This window comes from Sprattus sprattus, assembly GCF_963457725.1.
Source record: "Sprattus sprattus genome assembly, chromosome: 18".
Taxonomy (NCBI): domain Eukaryota; kingdom Metazoa; phylum Chordata; class Actinopteri; order Clupeiformes; family Clupeidae; genus Sprattus; species Sprattus sprattus.
In genome coordinates, this window is record NC_137916.1 from 10,056,590 (window position 1) to 10,082,689 (window position 26,100).

A 26,100-nucleotide genomic window follows, 5' to 3' on the forward strand; every position below is an offset into this window, starting at 1 on the left:
ATGTTGGTTCAGTTTCAGTATGCTGTTAAACAGTGAACACATGCAGGGCAACCTTCAACGCTAGATACTGAATCAAGATAGCATAATTACCTTACAGACAGTACATCTGGCTGCAGGAGTAATTTTTGTTAAGCATACTTTACGAAAGAGGCAATCTAATATTGCATCTTAATTCACCATGCTGTTAAACATTAAACCAATTATAAGTGGACGACCTTTATCTGTTTTATTTCAACATCATGGGATATATTTCACAGTCATTAAAAGGAGATGGATGTTGTTTTATTAACAGAGGGTACTGGCTAATCATGCGACCTTTCTATCTTCCATTAGACCTATTTTACAAGGACAAAGGCAGTGAGATAGAGCTATACTGTGTAACCCTAACCAAGAAAATCGGACTTTATCCACTCACGTTGACATTATGTGTAACTTGAGAACTGCGTCGGTGAATTGCTGGTGGGATTCTGCTTCGACCAAACGAATTAAAGCGTTATTTTCAAGCCTTTGTAATGTATCTGAACTAACCTGTAAAGATTTCGCGCCAACAATCCCACTAAGCTCCTCCTTTCAGTCACATGTCGCTATTCCCGCGAACTTGACTCACTATGACAGCCAATGAGAACATCAAGAAGAACAGGGGGCGGGCTCCTAATGGAAAGTGACGCAAAGTTTTGCCGCGAAAGTTACAGAGTGTGTTGGGTATTGTTTGCTGAGAGGGGTACGCAAACGTGTGACGAAGTGGGAATAAACAGATTTTTTTCCGCAAGAACACGTTTAAGTGATTTGTTACCATTAGGATTATCAACAGCGGTTTTCAGTAGGATACATCCTAAAGCAATCTGAACAAAATGTCCGGTTTTGATAACCCAGGAATCTACTTCAGTGATAGTTTCGGCGGTGGAGAATCAATTGGAGATGAGGGATCCTTGAAAAGGAGTCACATAAAGAAAAGATTTCGCGAATTTCTTAGGCAGTTTCGAGTTGGTACCGACCGCACTGGATTCACATACAAATACAGGTAAGGCTTTATACATTTGTACTGGCATAACTTGCCTCCAATTTTTAGATGGCCTCACTGAACTCATTGCTAACATTAGCTGACTAAGGTTAAAGTTAGGTATGCTATGCCAGCTAGTTAGCCAGAATCCAGATTGGAAATTAAACCATTAGTCGCAAAGCTTCCCTAACACATGTATGCTGTATGTGTACTTTTTAATCCGTCTTTCTCTGTTCCTTAGAGATGAGTTGAAGAGACACTACACTCTAGGGGAGTACTGGATAGATGTTGAAATGGAGGATCTGGCCAGCTTTGATGAAGATCTCTCTGACTGCCTGTACAAGCTGCCCACAGATAATCTGCCACTGGTAATGTGAAATAATCCAATTCATGAGTTCAGTGTTTTGGACAATATAGTGCAAGTGATTATACAATATATATTTTTGTCTTCTGTTTGTGTGTAAATCTTTGGTTTACGTCACAGCTGGAGGAAGCTGCCAAAGAAGTTGCTGATGAGGTGACTCGCCCTCGTCCTGTAGAAGATGAGGCTGTGCAAGACATCCAGGTCATGCTGAGGAGTGATGCCCACCCTCTCAACATTCGCAGTCTGAAGGTAAAACAGAGCCCACTGTTGCCTCCAGTTTTATTCCAATGTTTCAGATTGTTACGTATTGTTGACTGTGATACATGCCTGCACTTGATGCTTAGTAGGAAAATAAATGATAACTACTCAGAAAATGTAGGCGTGACTGGCTAAAGTTACCACTTTAGTTGAATGCCATGTTCTCTTCAGTCGGAGCAGGTGTCCCGTCTGGTGAAGATCCCTGGCATCATCATCTCCTCCACGCCGGTGCGGGCCAAGGCCACCCGTGTGTGTCTGCAGTGCCGTGGCTGTCGCTCGGTCCTCAGCAACATCGCCATCCCCCCCGGCCTGCAGGGTTACGCGCTCCCCCGCAAATGCAACACGTTAGTATTCCTATCCTTTTTTTTATTTATTTGTTTTTGGGCTTTTTGCCTTTAATGAGAGAGGACAGTGAAGGTTTGGACAGGAAATGTGATGGAGAGAAAAGGTGGGCAGTGGGGTTGGGAAATGACAGCGGGTCAGATTCGAACCCGTGTCCCTGTGGGCGTTGTTGTTATATGGTTGGGGCTACTGCTTGTGCCACTGTGCCCCCCCCCACATTAGTATCCCTCTGTGTGTAGAGTTATAGAAAAGACACCCCAAACAAGTGTCTATATTATATATTTTTTTAGTGAATCAAGATAATCAAGCTTTATCTGAATGTAACACATGTTAAACCTCTTCCCCTTCCTCTGTCCCACAGGGACCAAGCAGGCCGTGCGAAGTGTCCAATGGATCCGTACTTCATCATTCCAGACCGATGCGTATGCGTGGACTTCCAGACGCAGCGGCTGCAGGAGTCACCAGACGCCGTCCCTCACGGAGAGATGCCCCGACACATGCAGCTGTACTGTGACAGGTAGGGCCTTAGCGTCACACAGCATAGAATTAAATGATTTATGAACACCGAAGGCAACTCTGGAGTTCCACACTCTGCTTTGTTACTGAAGATGGAGAAGGAACAGTGGGTGAAGGTCTTTGTACTCTGTAGCTGAAATGGAAAAGCAGAACGAAAGAAGTGCTTCCGTTATGAAGAATCACAGATATAAATTTGACCAAATCTTGCCCTTTCTGTCCCCAGGTATCTCTGTGACCGTGTGGTGCCAGGGAACAGGGTGACCATCATGGGCATCTACTCCATCAAGAAGGGCGCAGCCACAAAGGCCAAGGGGCGTGACAAGGGAGCGGGGGTGGGCATCCGCGCTGCCTACCTGCGTGTGGTGGGCATCCAGGTGGACATGGATGGAGCAGGTGGTGAGTGGCACCGCCGATTGAGAACTACTCCTGCACTGGTTCTGCATAGCAATCATTAATAATGCAATCACCTGTACGTGGGACCAAAGGCACTGAAATCACTCTCTGAACTCATTCTTAACAGGTCGTGGAGCCACAAGCTCAGTCAGCCCTCAGGAGGAAGAGGAGCTTCGCTCCCTGGCTGCCTCCCCCGACATCTATTCCTCCTTCTCCAGCTCCATAGCTCCCTCTATCTATGGCAGTGATGACATGAAGAGAGCCATCGCCTGCCTGCTGTTCGGAGGGTCCAGGAAGAGGTGAGTGGGGAGATGGGGGCATGGATGCTTTTACCCCTGATCTGGTCACAATGAAATTGTACTTGTCCAGTTAACTTACAATGTCCTAGGGTAATTGAAATTTCAATGTTGTATCTTTGAATGTTTTTTAACGTAGGCTTCCAGATGGACTCACTCGCAGGGGTGACATCAACCTGCTGATGCTGGGAGATCCAGGAACAGCCAAGTCCCAGCTGCTGAAGTTTGTGGAGAGGTGCTCTCCTATTGCGGTGAGGCAACATGTGAAAATATACCACTGCAAACAGTCTTATGTCTTATTTGACTAATAACAGTGATTCCTACAGAAATTGCAGCTCTAGTCTGGATTGTGCTTGATGGTAGCAGCAAACATGCATAGTGAACAAACTGATTTTTTTGTGTGAAGCTATTTGGATATTGTGAATGGCAGCCGATAGTTAATGGCTGCCGTTTTAACTACCTATAAGTTCTATGGTTGTTTTGTTATGTGTTCTGCTTTTAGGTGTTGTGTTTGTAATGTCCCTCTCTCTGCTCTTCTCAGGTGTACACCTCAGGGAAGGGCAGCAGTGCTGCTGGTCTGACTGCTTCAGTCCTGCGTGACCCCCACACACGTGGGTTCATCATGGAGGGAGGAGCCATGGTGCTGGCTGATGGCGGTGTGGTGTGCATTGATGAGTTTGACAAGGTGAGGATGGGGCTGCCCGTACCATGTCTTTCTCTTGTGTGCCCTCGTGTAGTCTGTTGCACAGAGGATCAGGAACAGTCAATGTTGAGAAGTTGATTCCCTTTTCCTGAAGGCTATAAAATGTGTTAAAGTTGTTTAGTAAAGAATGCTGAAAGATATATTGTGAGGGCTCTCTCACTTGAATGATTCGGTTCATGACTTCTAAGCAATGCAATGCCTCCTTTCTTCTAGATGAGGGAAGATGACAGAGTTGCCATCCATGAGGCTATGGAACAGCAGACCATTTCCATTGCAAAGGTATGTTATGCTACTATGTGCAACACCATTACCCTGGGTATAGTACAACTGATGATTGTCATTGTGTAACATTTGTCTACTCTGCCCATTCTAGGCTGGCATCACCACCACTCTGAACTCTCGCTGCTCTGTGCTGGCAGCTGCCAACTCCGTGTTTGGCCGCTGGGACGACACCAAGGGCGAAGACAACATTGACTTCATGCCCACCATTCTGTCCCGTTTCGACATGATCTTCATCGTCAAAGACCATCACGACCAGCAAAGGGACATGGTCAGTGAGCTTGATTGCCATTTCCATGATCTTAACATGTACCCCCCCCCCCCTCCCACTAAGTGTGTTTGTGTTCCGTATGCTAAGTGTGTTTTTGTTCAGTATGCTAAGTGTGTTTGCTGTTCTGTGCTCAGACTCTGGCCCGCCACGTGATGAATGTCCACCTGAGTGCCCAGACCCAGTCGGATGGTGTGGAGGGGGAGATCCCGCTGGCCATGCTGAAGAAGTTCATTGGCTATGCCAGAGCGTGAGTTACAGCCCCTCTCTATCAGCTTCATCCTTAAGTCACTGACACATCACCAGTTTCTTGATCTCTTCATTGTGTTCCCAAACCATGCAGCATTAGGCTAAAAGTTCAGGTTTAGTGTCTCAGTTCTGGGTACTGTTCGGCGACGCTCGCTAAGCGGTTTAGCGAGCTAAATTCCTGGCAAAAAAAAGACAACACCGCTTTATCGAGTTGGCCGAACCAACTTCTGCTCAATAACCATGGTAATTAATCGCTTAGCACTAACCTGCTCCAGGGCAGGCTAACCAAAGTTTAGCTGGCTAAACTAGTTGCCACACCCACGCCAAAAGGAGGGATCCCTGACAAGGAGTCATATTAATAGTTTGATTAGCGTAGGAAGAGTTCTTTGTGATCGCCAAGAAGATCCATTTGTCCATCATGATGAGTTCTTGTAGGAGCGTTACCGATCCACCCGACAAGGAATAATTAATTTAAAAGACCTTCTCGAGACATTTATTGCATACACGACCGTCGAACATTGAATGTCTTCACTTTTTGTAATGTCGGCGATGCGGAGAACAAAGCACCAGTGGCGGTTCTACATGGAATAACACCCCGGGCGAGACCCCTCCGAGCCCTCCAATGACCAGTGGCAGAGGATGCTCCAAAATATTTTAGAAGTGCCCCTGAAATTGACATCAAAAGACCGGAGGCTACAATATAACTCTATACAAAACATCCATGAATTCAAATAAACAAATTTAAATAAACATGCCCTTACTGCCTACATGCTAAATATCTGCCATAAGACGCTATATTAACCTATCTTTCAGGGAGGAACAATTAGCTGCTTGATTACTGCATATAATTCTATAGATTTGACTTATGACTGGTAAACTATACTTTGTCACGAAATGGAGCGAATGGCAAATGTTCGGTCTTTGAAACTGCCTTCAGAAGATGAACATTCCGTTGGCTTATTACACGGCCCAACGTCAACTGAAATGATGGAAATAAATAATAACTGAACGTGTATCAGTTTTGTTGCAAAGCACAATCTTATCGTGAAATTAGAACTCGTGTTTATTGAGTTAAAACCGAATTATTGTTGTATAATCATAGGCATCATATTAGCAGGCTAACAAATGTAAGAGTTATTCCACCAATTAACATTAGCCATTCATCATGACATGGATACTGTAATAATCATACAGAGAGAACATAGTGGCATACCTTTTTGTTAGATCGTTTCTCCTCTTCTTATTTTCTTTTTTTTCGAAAATGCGCTCCTGATGGCTTTTGCCTTTTTCTATCCATCTTTGTGCTTATTTTGCACTCGACAATCAACAAATGTCCCATCCCCCCAACACTGTCATTCGTACAGAAGTTTAGACTAAACCAATTCACCTTGCCCTTGGTGACACTTAATCGTTCAGCATTACCTATTTGTATAAGCCACTTCACACAATTCAGAAAAACAAAAAACATGCAGGAATTATAGGCCTGTAATTATAATATTATGAATGTGCGTTTTTTGCAAGAAAGTCGAGGTGTGACTGACTTGCGCCCACTAATTGTATTAGAGTATTGCTCTATAGCCTACAGTTGATCCCCCCCCGTTCCCCCACTTGTCTGTTCCAAGGTGAACTTTTCCCCCGCGCTCCCTCCCCTTCCCCGTTTTCACACATAGATGTCACCTTCTTAGCAAGCAGGGGCGCAAGCAGGAGCGCCTGCAGCCGCAGGGGGCGCCAATTCGCCAATTCCCCACACAGTGATATGATAGATAATAGAAAACCGCTTTGCAGCCCAGATTATTATTTATTTATTTAATTGGTCGTTCCGCCCCCCACGTGGCTTGGTGGCCCGTGTCTAAAACCGCCACTGCAAAGCACTCAAAATTATGACATTGGTAGAGTTGATAAACCCGAAATAACTTTCATTCGCAGCCTGAGACGTGATTTTTAGTTTGCACATGAATAGCCTACTAACGTTTTCTTTGATCCCAGGACATTTGAGCACATAACCCATCTCCATTACGGAGATATTGGCTGAAGTTGTTTTACCTACATTAACTTACATCATTGCAAACCTTTAGTTTTGCAAACGTGTCTAGTTTTTGTGCAGTAGTGAAGGGTGGATGTGGATGGTAAGGTGGATACATGATAAGAAGGGAGAAATAAACACTATTTATTTGCATTGCTTCAATTTATTGAATTTCTTATTAACATATTCACATTCAGTCATTTAGCAGACGGCTTTATTCAAAGCGATTTACAAGGAGATGTAAAACTACATTTATTGCGGAGGCGAAGGGGGTTGAACCACCGATCTGTTGCATGCAATCCATGAACTCTAACCCACTACACCAAAGTCACATATTCCACATCGGAAAAAATATCACGGATTAGTCAGCCTATACACAGTTTCTTATATTGGTGTCAAAACCGCGGCAGTTTTGAATTTTGCTATGATTATGGTCTTGAATTCTTCATAACGCGTTCATGGTCATATCCTGCCTCAGCGGAGACAAAAATGATTATTTTTCTTTGAGTTTAGACTATTAAAAATCATGGTTTTGGTGATCGACCTTTCCTGCCTTTTGAAGCAGGACGTGCACGCGCGATTTAGCTGACGAGATAACTTAACTAGACAATTTTTTATTTTAGCGCACGTCGCCAGACCGGCTTGGCCTGTTCTCATTTAGCGAGCTATATTATCTCATGTCGCGAGCTAAATTAATTATCTTAGCTTCAGTTGTACGCCGAACAGGGCCCTGATTGTGTTGATTCAGTGAGCTGTCATCGCACAGGAAGGGGGAAGGCGTCGTTACTTTATTTTGTATTCTTTCATCTTCTCTCCCAACAGGAAGTGCGGTCCACGTCTGTCTGCAGCGGCGGCAGAGAAGCTGAAGAACCGCTACGTGGTGATGAGGAGCGGAGCCAGGGAGCACGAGAGAGAGAGCGACAAGAGAGCATCCATCCCGATCACAGTCAGGTAAGCCACACCTGGCCTCTCAACCAGTCTTACACAGTTAAGGTCATACCCACTTTTACAAACTAGCAAAAGAGACTGCCCCATTTTTATACTGTTTTGTGTACTCAGTTAAACATGTCACTGCTACCGGTGTTGGCCCAAGTGCGGTTTAGGGTTGACACCGTAATGAGCGTGGTGTAACCCTAACCCTGTGTCCTCCCTGCAGGCAGTTGGAGGCCGTGGTGCGCATCGCTGAGTCTCTGGCCAAAATGAAACTGCAGCCTGTGGCTGGAGAGGAGGAGGTGGACGAGGCCCTCCGCCTGTTCCAGGTGTCCACACTTGACGCAGCCAACTCTGGCAGCCTCTCAGGTGTGTGTGTGTGTGTGTGTGTGTGTTTTTTTTATTAGTCTTTTTAAACACTTCTATTGTCATGGGATTACACAAATTTAGAAATGTTATGTTTTCACATAAATGTACGTCATTGTGATGTTAAGTGTGTTTGCTGCTGGGTTGGCAGGCGTTGAGGGCTTCACATCTCAGGAGGACCAGGAGATGCTCTCCCGCATCGAGAAGCAGATGAAGAGGCGCTTCGCCATTGGCTCCCAGGTGTCTGAGCACAGCATCATCCAGGACTTCACCAAACAGGTGTGGGACACGTGGCATTGTATATTATGTACACCAGCACGCACATCATCAGGAATGAATGGCTTGTGCAGACAGCAAAGTGATCTCTGGGCAATAGTATTGGTATTTACTATGAATATCTAATGCTTCTGTTACGGAAAGAAAACACTTGCCTTTGCCCAGCTTCTTTTAACAGAACCCTTTTTCTCCCTCTTCCTCTTCGGTTTTGACTCTGCAGAAGTACCCGGATCATGCCATCTTAAAGGTGCTTCACCTCATGCTGAGGAGGGGAGAGCTTCAGCACCGTATGCAGAGGAAGGTTCTCTACAGAGTCAAGTAGAGCTGCTGGATGTCTCTGGTCTATATAGGTCTGCTTTTTGGAGGTTTCTTTGGGGCAGACCGAAATAGCAGTCTGGTGATTCCCAGTTGTGGCTTATGTTGGACCATAGGTTGTGAGGGAGTCCATGTAAAGGCATCATGTATTACTTCACATGTATTTGTAAATAGACAGAAGGGGTGTGGTATATGTTTAGATACTTGATATCCTGAATAGGATAAGCTTCTGAAACAAAACATTTGACACCTGGTGGATGAAAAAAAACTTGCCAAGTTCAAACATGCAAATTGTGGCGTTTGAATGCGAACCCATGTTTCTCCATGACGACTACGCTTTGTGATGTTGTGGTGACAGTTCTAGTTATGAAAAATGATGATGAAGAAAGCACAGCACTAGATATATAAAACTGTTATCAATTAATAAAGAGGACTGTGTGTTTTGTATTTTGTGGCAAAAAATAAAGAAAATTATTGTTAATTCTTTGTCCTTTGTCATTTGGCTATATAAAGCATGACATAGATGCATCAAAATGCTTTCTCAATTTGTTTTATTTAATCATGTGGTAATGTATTGACAATATTTTGAATTTTCAAGTTTATTTACAGTTTCATTTTTACAGGTAATGTTTGCACACTTCAGACACCAGCAATAGAGGTTAACAGCTGTCAATATGTGCAATTTAGGTAATGCCATTAAAAGTATTTTACCTCATCTTAAAACTTGCCTCAATGATGTGGGAAAAATATAAGTAGGGCCAGTACAGAAATGTACACTACCAAAATATGTTTTAAAAAAAAATTAAAAGGCATACATCCCCATGCCAACTGTTGCCAAGGCGACACATACAACCACGGTGAACTGAAATATAGGATGGTACAGAGTCTTCTGATTGGTGGCTTTGGTCTCATCCTTCTTCAACACAGCTGCACAAGCAAGAATTACCAAGGGATCAGTCCATGGGAAATTTCCATTAAGAAATACTATCTTGATATAAGTTACTTTCTGAGATGTGGGTGATTTGAAAAGGGCACCAACTTTAATGTTGTTAAATTCCATTATGCTTTTGGAATATAATTTTTTTAAGGAGCAATATGGAGAAAAATAGGAATCGTACCTGTGTCGTCAGTGAGACTCAACATTTTCTGTAGGTCATCAAACATCTGATGAGGGGGGAAAACAGGGTTATTAGATCAGCAAACTCAGATGATATCAGATTCCTGCCCCATGAATGCCCCTTTGGGTCATCTATTCTCGAAAGTGCTTACATAGACTTTCATGATTCCTCTTTTCCCTTCCCATGTGACATTATTATTATTAAAAAATTAAGAGACCAGTTTTTCTTTTTTTACTATTTATTGGTATGTGTTTGAGTACAATTAACATGTTTGTTTAATTCTATAAACTACTGACAACATTTCAACTGAATTTCAAATAAAAATACTGTCATTTAGAGCATTATTTGCAGAAAAATGACAATTGGTCAAAATAACAAAAATGCTGTGTTTCCAGATATAGATTTCTGATCTCTTCCTAAGTTAAAGCATTAGTATTGTGTAGTTTAAGAATGAATATGAACTTCTTTGCATTATTCGAGATCTGAAAACATTCCATTTATTTTGCTATTGACCAATTGTCATTTTTCTGCAAATAAATGCTCTAAATGACAATATTTTTATTTGAAATTTGGTAGAAATGTTGTCAGTAATTTATAGAATAAAACTAAAATGTTAACTTTTTCTTTATCTCATACCAATAAATAGTAAAACCAGAGAAACTGATAATTTTGAAGTGGTCTCTTAATTTTTGGTATATCAGAAGTTTCTGCCTGTCAGCCCTGACATCTTTACTGAAATTGTTATGCTGTTGTTGTTAGCTGTCCTGTTCACATGCCTTCAGGGTTGAGCTGCTATGGAGAAAGTGTATGCAGCATGCCTGAGAGCTACTAACACAGGCTCTTCCCACTCCCATAAGCATCACCTCCAGAGCACTGGGGCCCTATGGTGAGAACTCAACAGGGGGGAACCGAAACAGCATCTGGCGTCTGTTCCGCTTACCTCGATGTTGGCCTCAAAGGCCCCGACGGCTTCATCCAGCAGCTCCTTGCGCTCCTCTTTGGTCAGGTCGATGCTGTTCATGCGGCTGCGGTAGAGCTGCTTGAAGCGGTTAGGGCTCGGTACGCCCGGGAAGGAGAAGAAGGACAGCCCTTCCTTACTGCTTAGCCCCAGAGACTTCTGGGTTATGCGACTCAGGACCTGACCCCCAGAAAGGTCGCCCAGGTAACGGGTGTATGCATGAGCCACCAGGAGCCTTGGATTCTGTTTTCCAATCTGTTTTGGCAAAATAATATTATAGAGACAGAGTCTTGCTGGTACTTGTTTCCGGTAATAGTAATAGGTGGGTAAATACTATTTGTATCCGATAGAATTCATAAATTCTTATACTGTCTTCATACCTCTCTGAGCCTCTGGACATATCTTTGAGTTGCAGCAGGCACAGTGATTCTTTTGCGCCAGTGAGGACCAAAGAAGTGCTCCAGGTCTTCCTCCAGGGTCTCCACTCGGGCCAGCTCCTGGGGAAAGTATATGGGGACCACACTCGGGTGTGAAGCACTCCTGTCCAGCTCATCCTCCAGTGCACGGTAGACCTCATACAAGGAGCAGAGTAGGAGCTGCAGACAAAAAAAAAAGTTTTAAAGATTAAATGTAAATTATTGTCTTTGATCCTTTGGGATCCTTGACATAATCCAAAACTGTTCATGTAAAACATTTAAAGTTTTATGACCAGATAAATGCTTTAATATCTGCTGTTATGACTGGGCATTAACCCAACTTGTTGAATTGTTGTAAGTGTGCTGCCCTATTTTGAGCAAAGAGCATGGGAAATAAAGGAAAGTGTAATGTAAGAGTCGTACAGACGTCAGTCACCTTATACTGACTGAGTGTTATCTCTCCTTTCTGGTAGTTCAACATCAGCTGTGTGTTCTCAGCCCTAACATGGCTGTCCTTGGTCACTGCCTTGATTTGCTCTGACAGGTCACTACAGAGGAATAAAAACAAACTTTCACATCAACATAACCACCAGTCAAGGGTCAGCATTACATTGAGATGGTGAGGATGACACGAAGGAATAGAGTAAAAAAAAATATTTTGATCAATTTGAAAATCAGAAATTCAAAACAAAGACAAACTAAGACGTTACAATTCCTTGAAAAGATATAAATAGACAGTGTCCTCTATCTTTCCCAGGGGAAAAATAATACTTAGCAGGGCTGAGACACCCAGTATGTGGATGAAAGAACAATAGCACAATTTAAAAGGTTGTGGTGCTCCATTACCTGTCAGTGATTTTGGTGTCATCTCTGCGACTGCTCTTAGCAACTTCCATGTCTGAAACAGATTAAATTCTTTATAATTAAAAGTAGGCCTCACCAAAAGACAGCTGCTTGTATTCACATTCTTGAATATCAGTATTTTCTTCTGTACCTTGAGTCCTTTGGTGTATCTGCAAAATAAAGTAGCTTCTTCTTTGAGTTAAGAGTTAGGAACTGTTTGGCTTTCAGTGCTCTTTTATATCCTGCCCCTCTGTTGGGAAGCAAGAGGAACTGAGATTGTTGACTCATTTCCCATTTGCCGCAGCTTACCATGACCAGGCGTGTTTTTTGTTTTGGTGACTAGTTTAAAAGTGTACTGGATCGTGACTCAGAGATAAATTAATTTCACAATACTATGTCAGCACAATATTTGTGCTTTGCCAGTATCCTACAACTCCTCAGTGTTCAGACACAATTGTTATAGAATCTGATTTCTGATACAGGGGACCTAGGCCTAGTCCTCATACAATTATTATAATACCGTGTGTAGCAAAGCAGCCAGCCCACCTGGCTTTGAAGCCATGTATATGGGGTACCAAACCTGTACCCTGACCACAAAGTCAAAGAACCAGGGTGAACAGCTCTTTTCCTTCGCTACACTGTATTTTATTGTATTCATTTAACTTTTAACGACATACAGCCCACAGCTGAAGAAGTGGTCAAGTTTGTGTTGCGAAACACAACACTGTCTCTTATAAAGATCCTGCAGGTGACAGCAGAAAAACGCAAATACTTGTACAATTGAAAGATGATCAACACGACTCTGCAAATATTATAATGACACATCAAACACGTTTAATTTTGTATCAAAACATTTGCCCTGCTGTGGGAAAATGTAATCGGATTTAACCACGCCCAGTATTATGTATGAGACCTTCTATTGGACAACAGGGCTGACGGAGTTCTGTGATTTGAGAGGTTCTTCCAGCTGTTTCATGCAGCGTTACAAAACCAGAATAGCAACGCCAAAATGTAGGGCTTGTGGAGCTTTATCATATTCGTTTCTTGCTTTTGCACAGGATTGGGATCGGTTCCATCGAAAGGTAAACAACATAAGAACTGTATTTTCTCTGGGGATGTCGCTGTGCTGCGGATCATTCTCGGGAGTAGTGATGAGACGGCTCCCCGGAGACAAGCATCGGAGTTGGGTGCTGCTTGAAGCACACCGCGTGGATCCATATCCTCAGGGCCCTTTACCAAGCATCTCTTGGTTAAAAAGTAAACTGTTAGCGGCTGTTTGTTCAGTATACTTTCGTCTAGAGAAAGACCGTAATGCCACTGTAACATCACCAGTTAATTCGCCACTGCAGCGCAGATGTTTATTTTGTAAAAGAATAGAAGTCGTGTAGTCTAATGTCTATTTTGTGAAAGGGAATATCTGATGACTGCTCTGTTGAAAACACTATTGAACTAGGTGTGGTGACTGTGGCAGGGGACAGTCTGCATAACCATTACTTGCATGAGCATTTCTGTCTCCTGTCTCCTACGTATCTCCTTAGATCCAATGGACTTCTTTCCTCTCCTGCCTCTTCTCTACACACTCATCAGCTGTCACCCTGAGGAGCAGCTGGGTCCCAACAGCACCCATCACCATGACTACTGTGTTCTGGGGGCTGGACCTGCAGGCCTTCAGATGGGCCACTTCCTGGAGAAAAGTGGGAGGGACTATATCATTTTGGAGAGGAACACTGGCCCTGGGAGCTTTTTCAATGTGTTAGTGTATTCCTTTTAATTTGGGGGAAATGCTCTTGCAAATACTTAATTTGTTAGTTCTAGTTCATTTAACGTTTGAAAGAACCTGATTGGGGGATTGGTGGTCTGTCACAATATTTGTATTAGCTTTTTACTTTGTTGTGCACTGCACTGTTAACACTTCCAATTTTGTTATCTCCCTAGCTATCCACGACACCGAAAACTCATTAGCATCAACAAGATCTACACTGGGAGGAAGAACCGGGAGTTCAATCTGCGCCATGATTGGAACTCTCTGTTGAGTGACAGGCCAGACTTGCTGTTTCAGCGAATCAGTCGTCAACTGTACCCAGAAGCAGATGACTTCCCCCGCTATCTCTCCATGTATGTGAAAGAATTGGGACTTAAGGTGCGGTATGGAGTGGACATTGGGAAGATCCGGGCCACTAACCTGAGCAGTAAAAGAGGGTACATCCTGACTGATCAGTATGGATCTATCTACAAATGCAGGTGTGTGTGTGTGTGTGTGTGTGTGTGTGTATGTGGTGCTTTGGTTTATGAGACTTAATACTTATACTTGTATTAGGTTATTTAACTGAGGCTTTTGAACACAATTGGTGTTTGACACAGGGAAAACATACATTTTCTCAGTAATTGAGCTGCATATAGTGATAGAGTTTATCACATAGATCCTGACAGGTTACTTACAAGGTGCCATGTTCTTACAAGATGACATTTTTGCTAGTTGTGCATCATCTACTCAGAGTTGTTGTGCAATGTGCAAAATGCACATTTTATATATTACATTATGAATTATTAAAGGAATTATTAAATAGTTTTTCCCATGCTCTATCAGTGGGGATGTAGCATCCTATTTACCTCCCATTTGAGAGATGCAATGAGAGATGCATGTTTTCTTCTCTTCTTCTCTCTCTTACCCACAGTGTTCTGTTGGTGTCCACTGGTTTGTGGGTACCTCAGCAGGTGGATTTTGTGGGGTCAGATCTAGTGGAGGGTTATGAGTCCATTCCTGTGGATCCTGAGGAGTATAGGGACCAAGCTGTCCTGATTCTGGGCAAGGGAAACGCTGCCTTTGAGACGGCCCAGAGCATCATGGGTAGAGCGAGTCGTGTGCACCTGTACAGCCCAAATCCTGTGAGACTAGCCTGGCAGACGCATTATGTTGGAGACCTGAGGTGTGAACTGACAGATTTATTTGTATTGTGTTCTGCTCTCTATTTTTTTATATTGAACACGCTGCATTGTTTAGCCTTTAGCTATTGTGCTATTAGCACATTAGTACAGAGCATTTATTAACATACAGGGCATATGCATCGGTACATATGTGGTTACATTATGCAGCATTGAAAAGAATACTACAACAAATTACCTCCCTGAGCTGAATTTGATTCTCAAGTCACATTTTTCATATTTGAAGCACTTTCTTTTGTGTTTTAAATGCTTACATCTTCCTTTTATTCTTTTGCTTTTTGGTATATTTATATCCTCCTGTCAGGCCTGTAGCTCTTTTGCTGAGCACTGAAGCTTTGTGTGTGTTATGTGACCCATATTCTCTTAAGGGCCGTGAACAATGAGCTACTGGACACGTATCAGCTCAAGTCCCTGGATGGCCTTGTGGAGGGAAGCCTGGAGGATATTGCAATCGTGACAAGAGAAAGAGGGAGTGGAGGAAGAAGAGCAGGAGGTAATAGGAAGAAGAGCAGGGCTAAGGATGGCCAGGGGAGGGGTCAGCTGTTCCTAACGCTGGCCGAACTTCTGGATGACAGCTCCAGGAACCACAGCGCCAAAGTCAAAGCAGAAAACCTGCCGGGTTACCACAACGACAACTTCTCCCTTCGTCAGCCTTATGACCGGGTGATCCGCTGCCTTGGGTTCCGCTTCAATTTCTCCGTGTTTGATGGGTGAGATTTCTTTTTTCAAATATAAAATAACAAAGTATCACTGGCTATATTATTTAAATGTAGCAACATATAAATAATTCATCACATGCTTTAACAACAAAACACATTTCTGAATAACCTCGAACCCCTTTATTTCATTTTTAGCTCTGCTTGCCCTGTCCACAGTAGAAGTGCCAGAGGTCGGTTACCGGAACTCACGGCTTGGTACGAGGGTCGGGGAACCCTGAACATGTTTGTGCTGGGGACAGCTGCTCACTCCCGTGACTACCGCATGTCCGCTGGAGGATTTGTGCATGGCTTCCGTTACACAGGTACCTTTCAACACCTTTTGTACCTTTTTTACATAATTAAAAAACAGCTGCTTAAGATGATAGGTCTTTTAATGCTGTTGCTTGGTTAACTGAGGCAATACTCCAATAAGATCAGGACATGGTTTGGAGCTCAGAATGTTTTCTCATGCACTGGTCTAACTGGAGTGGAACTGCATCACAGCCTCTTTATATACAGATGGTTAACTGTACTATTCTTCCCTCTTGGTCCTGTTTTGTTTCAGTGCGTGCAGTCCACAGAGTTCTAGAGCAACGTTACCATGACAATGCTTGGCCTGCCACCAGGCTCCAAACCAGTCAGCTGCTCTCTTGGCTGCTGAAAAGGGTTAACGAAGCATCTGGACCATACCAAATGTTCGGGGTGCTGGGGGATGTAGTTTTACTGCATGGGTAAGAAAAGGCTATAAAGGCTCTTTGCATTTTCTTTAAAGGGATAGTTCGGGATTTTTGACATGAATCTGTATGGCATCCCCATGACCAGTGTCATGCAATCACGCTGACTTACCCCCGACAGCGTCCTGTGAGCAGAGTTCTCGTCCAGTTTTGGTCAAGCCAAAAGTAGTCCGGCAGGTTTGCTAGACCCAGCAAAATAAAACGTTTCTCTTCCCAAAACATTATGTGTTCCAAAGAGTGATATATTTGCATCCCAAAAACATGGTAGTGGAAAAAGTCACACCTCGTTATCACTTGGCCCTATTTTCAGTACGCGCGATACCGCAACCTCACAGCTAGGGCCTACCTGTTTGATTCGCGAAAGTTGATTCGCCAAAGTTGCCTGAGAGAAACGTCCGTCACAGGAAAACTGAGACAACATTTGATCAAATTGACATAAAGCTGAGAGTAAAAAAATGGTGAAGTCTTGCGACTATCCAGGTTGTGGCAACAAAGATGATCTCAGTTTTCATCGTTTTCCTGTGACGGACGTTTCTCTCAGGCAACTTTGGCGAATCAACTTTCCCAATGTTTTGGGAAGAGAAACGTTTTATTTTGCTGGGTCTAGCAAACCTGCCGGACTGCTTTTGGCTTGACCAAAACTGGACGAGAACTCTGCTCACAGGACGCTGCCGGGGGTAAGTCAGCGTGATTGCATGACACTGGTCATGGGGATGCCATACAGATTCATGTCAAAAATCCCGAACTATCCCTTTAAGATTTCCTGTCTTTCAGTTACATAGGATCACCGATCTTATTTTCAGATGGAAGCAACAAGGCTGTCAGTCTTTCAGTCTTTAATTTAATAATTTGTCATGGACATGCTGCTTTCATTCAATATTTGCGTAATGGTGATATATCTTTGGTTTCTTTCTCTCTGCTAAGATCCTACTGTGAGTATCTGGAGGAGTTCCCTGTTCAGGCACTGCCCCAGCTGCCTGTTCTCTCTGGTCATCGGGTTCCAGAGAAGGGCCTGCTGGTTCTGGTCCTGCAGTATGGTCTGAACCGCACAGACAGTCTGGGGCCAGGCCGGGCAGAGTCTGAGTGGACCCAGGCCTGGAAGTCCAGCTTCCTTCACCCAGTTCTGTATTACTATGACACTCTACCTACTGGTGAGCTTAACCTAAGTAGGAATAGATATTTATCAAACCTGTTTTAGGCTAGTATCACAGGGATTCAGGCTTAAATTGGTTAATTTACTATTGATTTGTTTTGATTTTTAAACATACCCGTACTTGGTAAAGTAATGTAGGAGTTCTTTCTTCCCTTTACAGAGATCGAAACTGCCTATCATCATATTTCACATTTTGAAACTATGATTTATCTATAAAGAACATTTAAGGTGCAGTCTGGGATTCTAATCCTATACACTTTTTTTGTCAAATTTAGCAAACTGTTCCTCACGGTCCTCTAGCTGGCCATTCAGTGTTTCCACTCAGGTGTCGGTACACAGTCCTGGCGATTGTAAATGGGAAGCAAACATAGTGAGCCATAAACAACCCCAGTCAATCAACACGGTGCTTCAGGAACACGGAAGGGAGGGGTTTCATTTGGTTGGCTATTGAGCTTGTTGGCGGCTTTCATGAAGCCGAAACCAAATTGCGGACTGCATGTTTAAGGCTTATGCCACCATTAGCCTCAAGGTAATGAGGCTAATGGTGGCATAAGCCTTAAACATGCAGTCCGCAATTTGGTTTTGGCTTCATGAAATAAATATCATAGTTCCTTGCTAAATTAACTGTTTTTCCATGTTGGAGGTCTGTAGGCAGGCACTTACATTGGGAAGACTATCAGAACACACACTGTAGGCAACTGTAGGCATTTTTAGAAACATGGTACCATTTTAGAAATGACTGAATAATCAATTTTGTTCAGACTATGCATGAATAAACTGAACTATTTCCATTCCCTTACATTATTCACAGAAAAGGACATGCGTCTGCGCCCTGTTGGCTGGCCACTACCACGCCCCAAGGCAATACACCACATGATCGAAGACTTCCTAACAGAGTGGGACCAGCCTATCTCTCACAGCCAGCCACTGCGGCGCTTCCTTGAACACTGTTTCAAGAGGGACCTCCGGACATTCTATGCAGGTCTGACCGTGATAGCAACCTTATACCATTCTTAACACTATGGAAGTTAAACTCAGTTTCATTAAGCGTAATATACATTGTGCTCACCATCTATGTTCTGAAGTTGTGTTGTTCACCTTGTGATTCTGCTGCGCATATCACACTATATTTTGTCCTCCACAGAATCCTGTTTCCGATTATCTCTGACCAGTCAGAAGCCCCCTGTCTTCTGTCGTCAGGGTTACCTCAAAAGGCAGGGGATTGTGGGCAATCAGAAATTATGGAAACATGCACGTGATGCTGGACTCATGCCTGACCTCCAGAACCCTCAGGTTCTCAGAAAAAACACCCAGCTTCCTCAGTACTTACCCCACACTGGAGCTGCAGTCACATCCGCCATGAACTTTGATGGACTTCGATAAGATCTAAATAGAACCAAAGATCTGGGGAAAGTCTGGACCTCCTCTACCTCCTCTCTTTCCCTTTTTTTCCAAAGAGGTTGAATGTTTACATTGTAAGATGCATTTTCCTTTGGTGGCAAGGGTGTGTATGTTACACTATATTATAATGACTGTTATGGCTGTTGTATGTGCCTAAAATGTGTGTTTAAGTGGACGTACTTTTTGTATTTAAAATGTTGCGATTAGTCAATATTTTTATCATAATGCAAACCTCCTTTAGCATCAGTCACACGTGACATTTTATTTGTGTCTCTACAGAAGCCTTTAACTTTATGTAAATACGAAGTGTCTAGCCTGACGATGTCATACTCATAATTCTAGTCAGAATATGAGTCTGATCCTGACCCATTGGGCTGTGATTATGGGGCGTGTTTCAAAGAACCAGGAAAGAAAATGCCTCTTCGCTGAATTGGATACCTAGAACCAATTAGAGCAACGTAGTATGACCATCTGATACATTAAACTTTTACCTGATCCCGTAGGATAGGAAGGACGGCAAAAACATCTTTTCAAACGACAAATGCCTTAATCGCGTTTCTCTGTTCCTCTTTCAAAATGAATGTGCCGTCAATATCTGTGAGATATGCTTGCTCCCGTTATACATATTAGCAGTGAGGCTAGCTAGCTACTATGTGTTTCAATGGATTTTTGGTGTAAGCTTTAGCAATAACCTTACAATAATGGTCTAGAGAGCTTTAGTTAAGACAAACAATACTCTGCAACATTCGTGTTGCACACACACAACTAACCGAGTCAATGTAGACATTTAAAAAGTCGTGTAGATAGCTTAATTCACATAAAATATTTCCCACTAACAGGCAGAGAAGCCGCCATCTTGGTACTTTTTCAAATCTACCGGTTAATTGACCCGTCACTAAGCCCCAAGCGTTGGTTGATCATCTGTCCATTATCGTATAAAGCCTGCTCTGCCAATTTCATTGGTCAGATCGTTTGGCTGAAAACTGATATTGTCTCCCAACTAGCTCAAAGCCAGACTCCCAGAACACAAATTTTGTGGGCGGGGTTTGGGCTGGTATCCAGGCTACGAAGTGTCACTAAAAGCCTATGACAGAAGTTACAGTCCACCTAGCAACGTAAACAACGGGAAATATAGTCTGAAGTCTGACTAAGCATTTAACATTCAGATAATTGGTGCAGAATGATTGATGTAGTTTAATATGGAAAACCCAGTTTGCTTGCATAGGCATAAATCTGCTCAAATGAGCTTTCTGGATTGTACAACTCACGAAATAAGTACTATCATTTTAGCCCATATGCCTAATATTTCATATGATCAGATCGCCTTATTAAAATCGCCGTAGCCTTCCATAATACCTAATTAAACAGATTAAAGATGAAGAAGTCTATTTTATTCTCAGGTGTAACATTATGCTTTGTGTTGTTTTTCCGTTTGACTGCCGTAGTCTAATAGACAGAATGTGGCTTGTAGTGTCTGAAAACAACAACAAATGTTTCACGCATGGACGGTAGGTTTGAAGCAGAGACATTGCTCTGGTTTGAAGCAGCCTGTCGCTGCCAAATGTGAGTCCCTGCCTGATGTGAGTCCGCATGCGCAAACACAAACGGTTTACGGCAGAAGGCTGGTATATTTAATTTTGTTGTAAACGGTGACCAGCTAAGGCTCACCGGCAACATATGGGGCTGGTTTTAACGCATAATACCGTTACATTTAATGTTATATTTAATTGTGTTGTAAACGGTTAACAGCATAAGGCTCAACGTCAACATATGGGGCTATGTTGTATTACTGTTACTAGTAATGAATGCACTGCTTAACTAATAATTCAATAAACTTGAAGCGTAACATCATAAACCTTGGTGGATTTCAAACGTAAACAAATGCGCTTGTCATTCCACTTCATGCTGTACATCACCATGTTTAGGACACTAAAGAAGGCTATCAGTTTCATTCTCAACATTTTTAGTTGGGCAAATTCATGAACTGTCCTCTGTCAGGGAACCTTATTATCAAACAGTGTCGCAAAGTGACGCATGCGGACTCACATCAGGCAGGGACTCACATTTGGCAGCGACACAGCCTACTGAGTCGCATATGTCGATCTACCATGTCATTGGAAGACGGCATATGAGTATCGTCAAATTTCATTGGTCCCTCTCGTGCAATGTCTTTCGGCCTGAGTTACAGTGAAGTTTCGGATTGGGCGGAAACGTTGGTGTGAAACAGGCGACATGTTGGATCGTAATGCGAAGAGCGACCCATCTGATTGCATTGAAATCAGTGAGCCGAAATGACAAAACAACTGTAGTGGTTTCCTCATTCGCAACTGTTGGCATATGCTAATGTGTGCAGACAAGATACTTGTCAGAGCATGTTGAAAATATCTGTCACTAGATGCATTTAACTTGAGATCATCTTCCAATAGGCGTTTGTTATTGTAGAGAAAGGACCTTAGGTTCAGCAAATGCTCTAAAGATGGACGGGTGGAGCCCAATTGTTGCAACCTTTTCCGATGATGAACGGTCAAGCTCCGAAGGCGAGTATATAATCGGAAATGGACAATCTAAAGACACTGAGAAAGGACAGGATGAGAAGGGACTGGACGGGGGGTCTACAGCCGGATTTGGGATCACTGGTTTTGGGGACACAGCACTGAGGCTTAATCGGACTGAACAGACAGCCGAGCAGGAACTCCGATATTTGCAGTTGCTCTGGGAACCAGGTCGAGCTGGCGCCGGGGCGGGAGTCGGAAGCAAACCGGGGAAAGTGTCAGGGAGCCGAGCCAGACGCCATATCAGAGTCCGGCGGAATGTGGGGCCGATAGGAAAAGATGTATACGGTAAGTAAGGATTCTCACAGCTGAAGGGAAGCTGGGTTTTTACATCGATGTCATAAAGTGGAGGGAGGAAGACACAACCATATTTTAACGTGTGCACGCAGACTCGTGATCAAGCCTTTTAAAACTCTTCAATTCGGGCGTTTATTAACAGGGTTCCGAGCAACCAGAGGACATGTAACACCTGTGAGCACCAAACAAAGAACAGGCAGTGGTTTATGCAAAGCATGTACCGTCATAATCGAAGTCCGCAGAGCGGTTTGGCAACAGCACCTGTCTAACCCAGTCTCTACTATTTCTTTCCTCAGCTGTGAGGAGACTACGAGAAGCTGCAAATGGAAATGACATAGACACAGGTGAGACACCAACATTGTTGATGTCTGAGTAACGTTATTAACAATAAGTATGTGTGTATAACATACCAGTAATATATTCTGTAACACCCACTTGTTTGTTTCCATATGCCCAACAGTGCGTCGGCTTCTGGAGGAAGACATTGACCCCTGTGCAGCAGATGACAAGGGTAGAACAGCCTTACATTTCTCTTCCTGCAATGGAAATGATACCATTGGTGAGTTTCACAGTATACATTACTTATTGGAGAATTGTGTTTTTGACTGTCATGTCAGAATGATCTGTTCCACTATAATTGGCTTAAAGCAACTCTGTTAACGTGTTTTCAATGTAGGCTATTTGCCAGGAACTATGGAGAGAGGGAAAATAGTGGTATTCCAAAAAACTTAGGATGGCTTGTTATTTACACAAAAATGTTAAGGATCTCTGGTTTGTTGTGTGAAAACGCTGGGAATTTACTGTACACTTGGAACAGCCAATATATCAAAGACCACTTTTCTCTTTATTTGCCTGTCTTTTCAGTTGCGCTTCTGTTGAGTTGGGGAGCTGACCCAAACCAGAGGGATAGCCTTGGAAACACCCCACTACACCTGGGTAAGTTAAACAGACTGCTTTGAAAAGTCGCAAGCATGTGTGTGTTCTAATTTAATGCTTGCAGAGATTTTAATTCAATTCAATTCAATTCAATTTTATTTGTATAGCGCCATAACAATACAATTGCCTCTAGGCGCTTAACAGAACCCAGAGCCTAAACCCCCTTAGTGCATGCACAACGGCAACAGGGGCAAGGAAAAACTCCCTGTTTGGCAGGAAGAAACCTTAAGCAGAACCACGGCACATAAGGGGGGACCCATCTGCTTGAGGTCGGCCGGGTGGAGACAGGAAGGTGGGACGGGGGGAAAGGGGGAAGGGTTGTGTGGCAGAAGGGGAAAGGAAGCAACAGGGGTTATACACAGCCAGCATTTAGTCACTGGATATAATAAGTATACAGACATCTGGTGGTAAATACATGATACAGGCAAGACCAGATTACTGTGCCAATAGGCTTACTGTTAGAGGGGTAGGGGATGTAGGGACGAAGAAACATTTCAGTGGTGGCAATAATGTATATTGTATATAAATGCTGGCATAGGGTATTGGGTAGAGTAGATGTACGGCAATGCAGTGGCGGTGGGTGCGATTGGCCGAGGGTTCAGCTGTCCATGTGCGTAGATGCGGAGTGGTTGGGGTGAGGAGCGATAGTTCCACTTCCATCAGCGAATGGAACACGCCTGGCTCCGGAGAGGCAGTGGACCTTGCAGGGGCCGCTTGTTGAAGGGGGGATGTGGACATCTCGGGCCATTGAGCTGCCGATGACCAGAGTGGTGGTTGTCACATCCAGCGGGAGAAGTCGTCGAGGGGATGATGACTGTGTTGAGGGCCAAGGATGGGGAGCAGGGCGGCGTGGGCGATGCTGGTGTTGCTCTGGAGCCGGTCTGCAGGGGCGTTTCGGGGCGGGCTGAGGAGGGGAGTCATCAGGCCCAGGGGGCTCCTCCTGATCCATCTAACAAACAGGAAATGACGAATCAATCTGCAGGTCTGTCAGTCAGGAATCAGCACAAACAAACACACAGCTGAAACATTTCACCAACCAGGGACATGTCACTTGTGTGTCGGTTTGCCTGTTGCATGTTGCGGTACTTAGATATGTTTAGTTGTGCTGGCATTGAGCATTTTTATTTCTGTTGTGTTCTGTTTGCCGGGGCCGTACATGCATTCACTCGGCATCCATTTTAGAGCCTTTGTGGTAAATGTTTACTCAGGTCCATGATGTATGCTGCAATGATATTTGTTAGTAACACACTGGTGTAATTTAGAGGGGGATGGGGTTTTACTCAAATACTGATCGGAACTTACTTGAATGTAACTGTCTTCACAGCCGCCTGTACCAATCATGTGCCTGTTATCACAACTCTGTTGAGAGGAGGTGAGTTAACAAGAGCATTCAAATAGTCCCTTTTCTCATTCATTCCTATTTCTTGCTAGGTGAACAATCTTATATCAGAAATTAGTTTAATATCTGAGTGTTGTTGAGGAACACGACCATGCAACAGTGAAGTGCAGAGTGATGTCATGCCCTACTGTATCCCCGAAATTTTAAATGAGGCGAACCATCGATTTGTCTTCATGCGGCGATGTTAATGAATAATGTGGAAAAACTGAAGAATTCATTTTTAAACCTTTACCACTGAGGTGCTGTCTTGGATGCCTCCTAGCCATAGTAAACAACTGTAACATGTGTATCATCCATACCCTCAAGACAAATATCTGTAACGCTTTTATAAAAAGCGTTTAGTTTGTCTAAAATGTATGTGTATTAGCGAAGTAAAAATCGTACAGAGTGAAGCAGCGTATTAGAAATGAAGGGGTAATGTTTGAGATCAGAGTTAAGACCACCTCATCAATAATTGTACTGTGATCAATAATTGTATTGGATGGCAGACAGTTATCATCTAGGGGGATACTTCATCAAGTAAATGTGAAAAGTTGCGTTTTTCAGGTGCTCGCGTGGATGCCCTGGACCGTGCTGGAAGGACCCCTCTGCATTTAGCTCGCTCTAAACTCAACATCTTACAGGATGGAGACTCACGAAGTTTGGAGACACTACGAGGGGAGGTGACCCAGGTAAAATTACATTTAAAGCACCTTGCGACAATCTTATTGTTCTGGCGCTACATAAATACAATTTAATTGAATTTGCAGACTTTAAACCATCCACTGGTCCGGAGCCATCTCTTCTGAGGTCTATTATATGAGGTTATCATAATAATATAATAAATGTTCTTTTTCCCCAACTGGTTGAGTCAGTTATTATGCCAGGCTCACTGGTTTCTTTCGTAGGGAGCTGATTAAAAAGTGTGTGTCTTTAAATGTAAGTTCCTTTGCATGAAAGTGTCAGCTAAATCATTGCATCAATCTATAAAATCTATAAAATTGTCTTTCTTATTAAAGTTTTCAAGCAAACTGGATTTTTGGGTTGACACGTGCATTAAAACAGAAGGACAGACAGGACAAATATCAGTTGCTGACAAAACCCTCCTGTTCAGCCTCTTCCCTGACCCAGGATGGAGCTTCCAGCTTGATTGTAACCACCATTAATGTCAACATAATGTTCCACCTCTGTGTAGATTATTCAGATGCTGCGGGAGTACTTGAACGTGATGGGGCAAAGTGAGGACAGGGAGAGACTGGAACACATCTCCACACAGCTGCAGCATACTCGCACTAAGCAACAGGTATCTCTCTCCCCGCTAGCTGGCTGCTGTGTCTGTTTTGCTGTCTTGCACAGACAGATATGCTCATCAAATTAAAAGAAATCCATTCTTGTGCACCTCTCTTCCCACTGTCATGACATTCGCAGAAAAGATTAACAAAAAAACATTGCTTAAATCTCTGAGTTTCTTTGTGACTTCACAACAGGATAGTAATTTGCTATTTTTGTGTTGGTGGTCCCTGGCTATTTTTTGTGTGTGTGTGTGTGTGTGTGTGTGTGTGTGTGTGTGTATAATATATAAATATATACACACACACAAACATTTATGTACGTGTTACTGTCATATGTCATGGCTAGTCATTTCTTATTGGAACACAAAATCAGTATTTTACTCATTAAATATTCATGTTTTTTTTCTTTCTAAGGTGGATGAGGTGACAGACCTGTTGGCAAACTTCACATCCCTCAGCCTACAGAACTTAGGTGATAGGTAGAACAGGTCACCTGTGGAAGACATTGGTACGATGTGATGTGTGTGTGTGTGTGTGCGTGCATATGTGACTGACATTGTTGACCACTGACTACAGTGAAACCGTTTTTACAGGATGGAGTCACATTCTGTCCATTTTGTTTTGGCATAGTACCATCTTCCCTGTTAGCTCAACACACTGATTTGATGTCTCAACATCTGTGTTGCCTTTTTTCTGTTGCCTTTTATGTATTCAAGTTGTTTATAGTAAAAAAAAAATTAAAAGGTGTGTTTTGTACATGGATAAGTGAACAATGAATAAAATACTGAGAGAAAAGGGTTTTG

The 26,100-nt window shown here is 43.2% G+C and overlaps 4 protein-coding genes across 4 annotated transcripts; 3 read left to right on the top strand and 1 right to left on the bottom strand.

The window, feature by feature from the left end:
- Positions 1–851: 851 nt before the first annotated feature.
- mcm5 (minichromosome maintenance complex component 5) lies at positions 852–8,756 on the top strand (the record flags this gene model as incomplete). The annotated part of the gene is made up of 16 exons (XM_080856964.1): positions 852–1,021; positions 1,242–1,368; positions 1,485–1,613; positions 1,794–1,966; positions 2,326–2,481; positions 2,704–2,873; positions 3,001–3,172; positions 3,309–3,420; positions 3,711–3,854; positions 4,086–4,151; positions 4,246–4,422; positions 4,557–4,669; positions 7,514–7,642; positions 7,848–7,990; positions 8,139–8,266; positions 8,484–8,756. 16 exons carry the CDS (start codon positions 852–854, stop codon positions 8,583–8,585), a joined length of 2,211 nt encoding a protein of 736 aa, XP_080713090.1. The 3' UTR covers positions 8,586–8,756.
- Positions 8,757–9,380: 624 nt separating this feature from the next.
- Positions 9,381–12,201, bottom strand: hmox1a (heme oxygenase 1a; the record flags this gene model as incomplete). Its single annotated transcript, XM_080856095.1, is given in 9 exon segments — positions 9,381–9,505; positions 9,697–9,742; positions 10,637–10,909; positions 11,035–11,250; positions 11,507–11,618; positions 11,917–11,968; positions 12,065–12,115; positions 12,118–12,148; positions 12,154–12,201. Coding segments are annotated over 9 exon segments (954 nt in total).
- Positions 12,202–12,858: 657 nt separating this feature from the next.
- On the top strand, positions 12,859–18,824 carry foxred2 (FAD-dependent oxidoreductase domain containing 2; the record flags this gene model as incomplete). The annotated part of the gene is made up of 10 exons (XM_080856135.1): positions 12,859–12,995; positions 13,452–13,665; positions 13,849–14,154; positions 14,589–14,840; positions 15,225–15,566; positions 15,711–15,877; positions 16,120–16,285; positions 17,213–17,439; positions 18,253–18,423; positions 18,586–18,824. The coding sequence occupies exons 2-10, from the start codon at positions 13,457–13,459 to the stop codon at positions 18,822–18,824; spliced, it is 2,079 nt and encodes a 692-aa protein (XP_080712261.1). The 5' UTR covers positions 12,859–12,995; positions 13,452–13,456.
- Positions 18,825–21,215: 2,391 nt separating this feature from the next.
- Positions 21,216–26,012, top strand: ankrd54 (ankyrin repeat domain 54). The gene is made up of 8 exons (XM_080856101.1): positions 21,216–21,682; positions 21,988–22,035; positions 22,152–22,250; positions 22,556–22,627; positions 23,952–23,999; positions 24,573–24,697; positions 25,201–25,308; positions 25,712–26,012. Exons 1-8 carry the CDS (start codon positions 21,319–21,321, stop codon positions 25,778–25,780), a joined length of 933 nt encoding a protein of 310 aa, XP_080712227.1. The 5' UTR covers positions 21,216–21,318; the 3' UTR covers positions 25,781–26,012.
- Positions 26,013–26,100: the final 88 nt, after the last annotated feature.

Bases quoted from the DNA above. Each gene is read 5' to 3' on its own strand.
- ankrd54 (XM_080856101.1), top strand. From the start codon at position 21,319: ATGGACGGGTGGAGCCCAATTGTTGCAACCTTTTCCGATGATGAACGG. The intron at 22,628-23,951 runs GTAAGTTAAACA...CTGTCTTCACAG, and splicing joins AAACACCCCACTACACCTGG to CCGCCTGTACCAATCATGTG. The intron at 25,309-25,711 runs GTATCTCTCTCC...TTTCTTTCTAAG, and splicing joins ATACTCGCACTAAGCAACAG to GTGGATGAGGTGACAGACCT.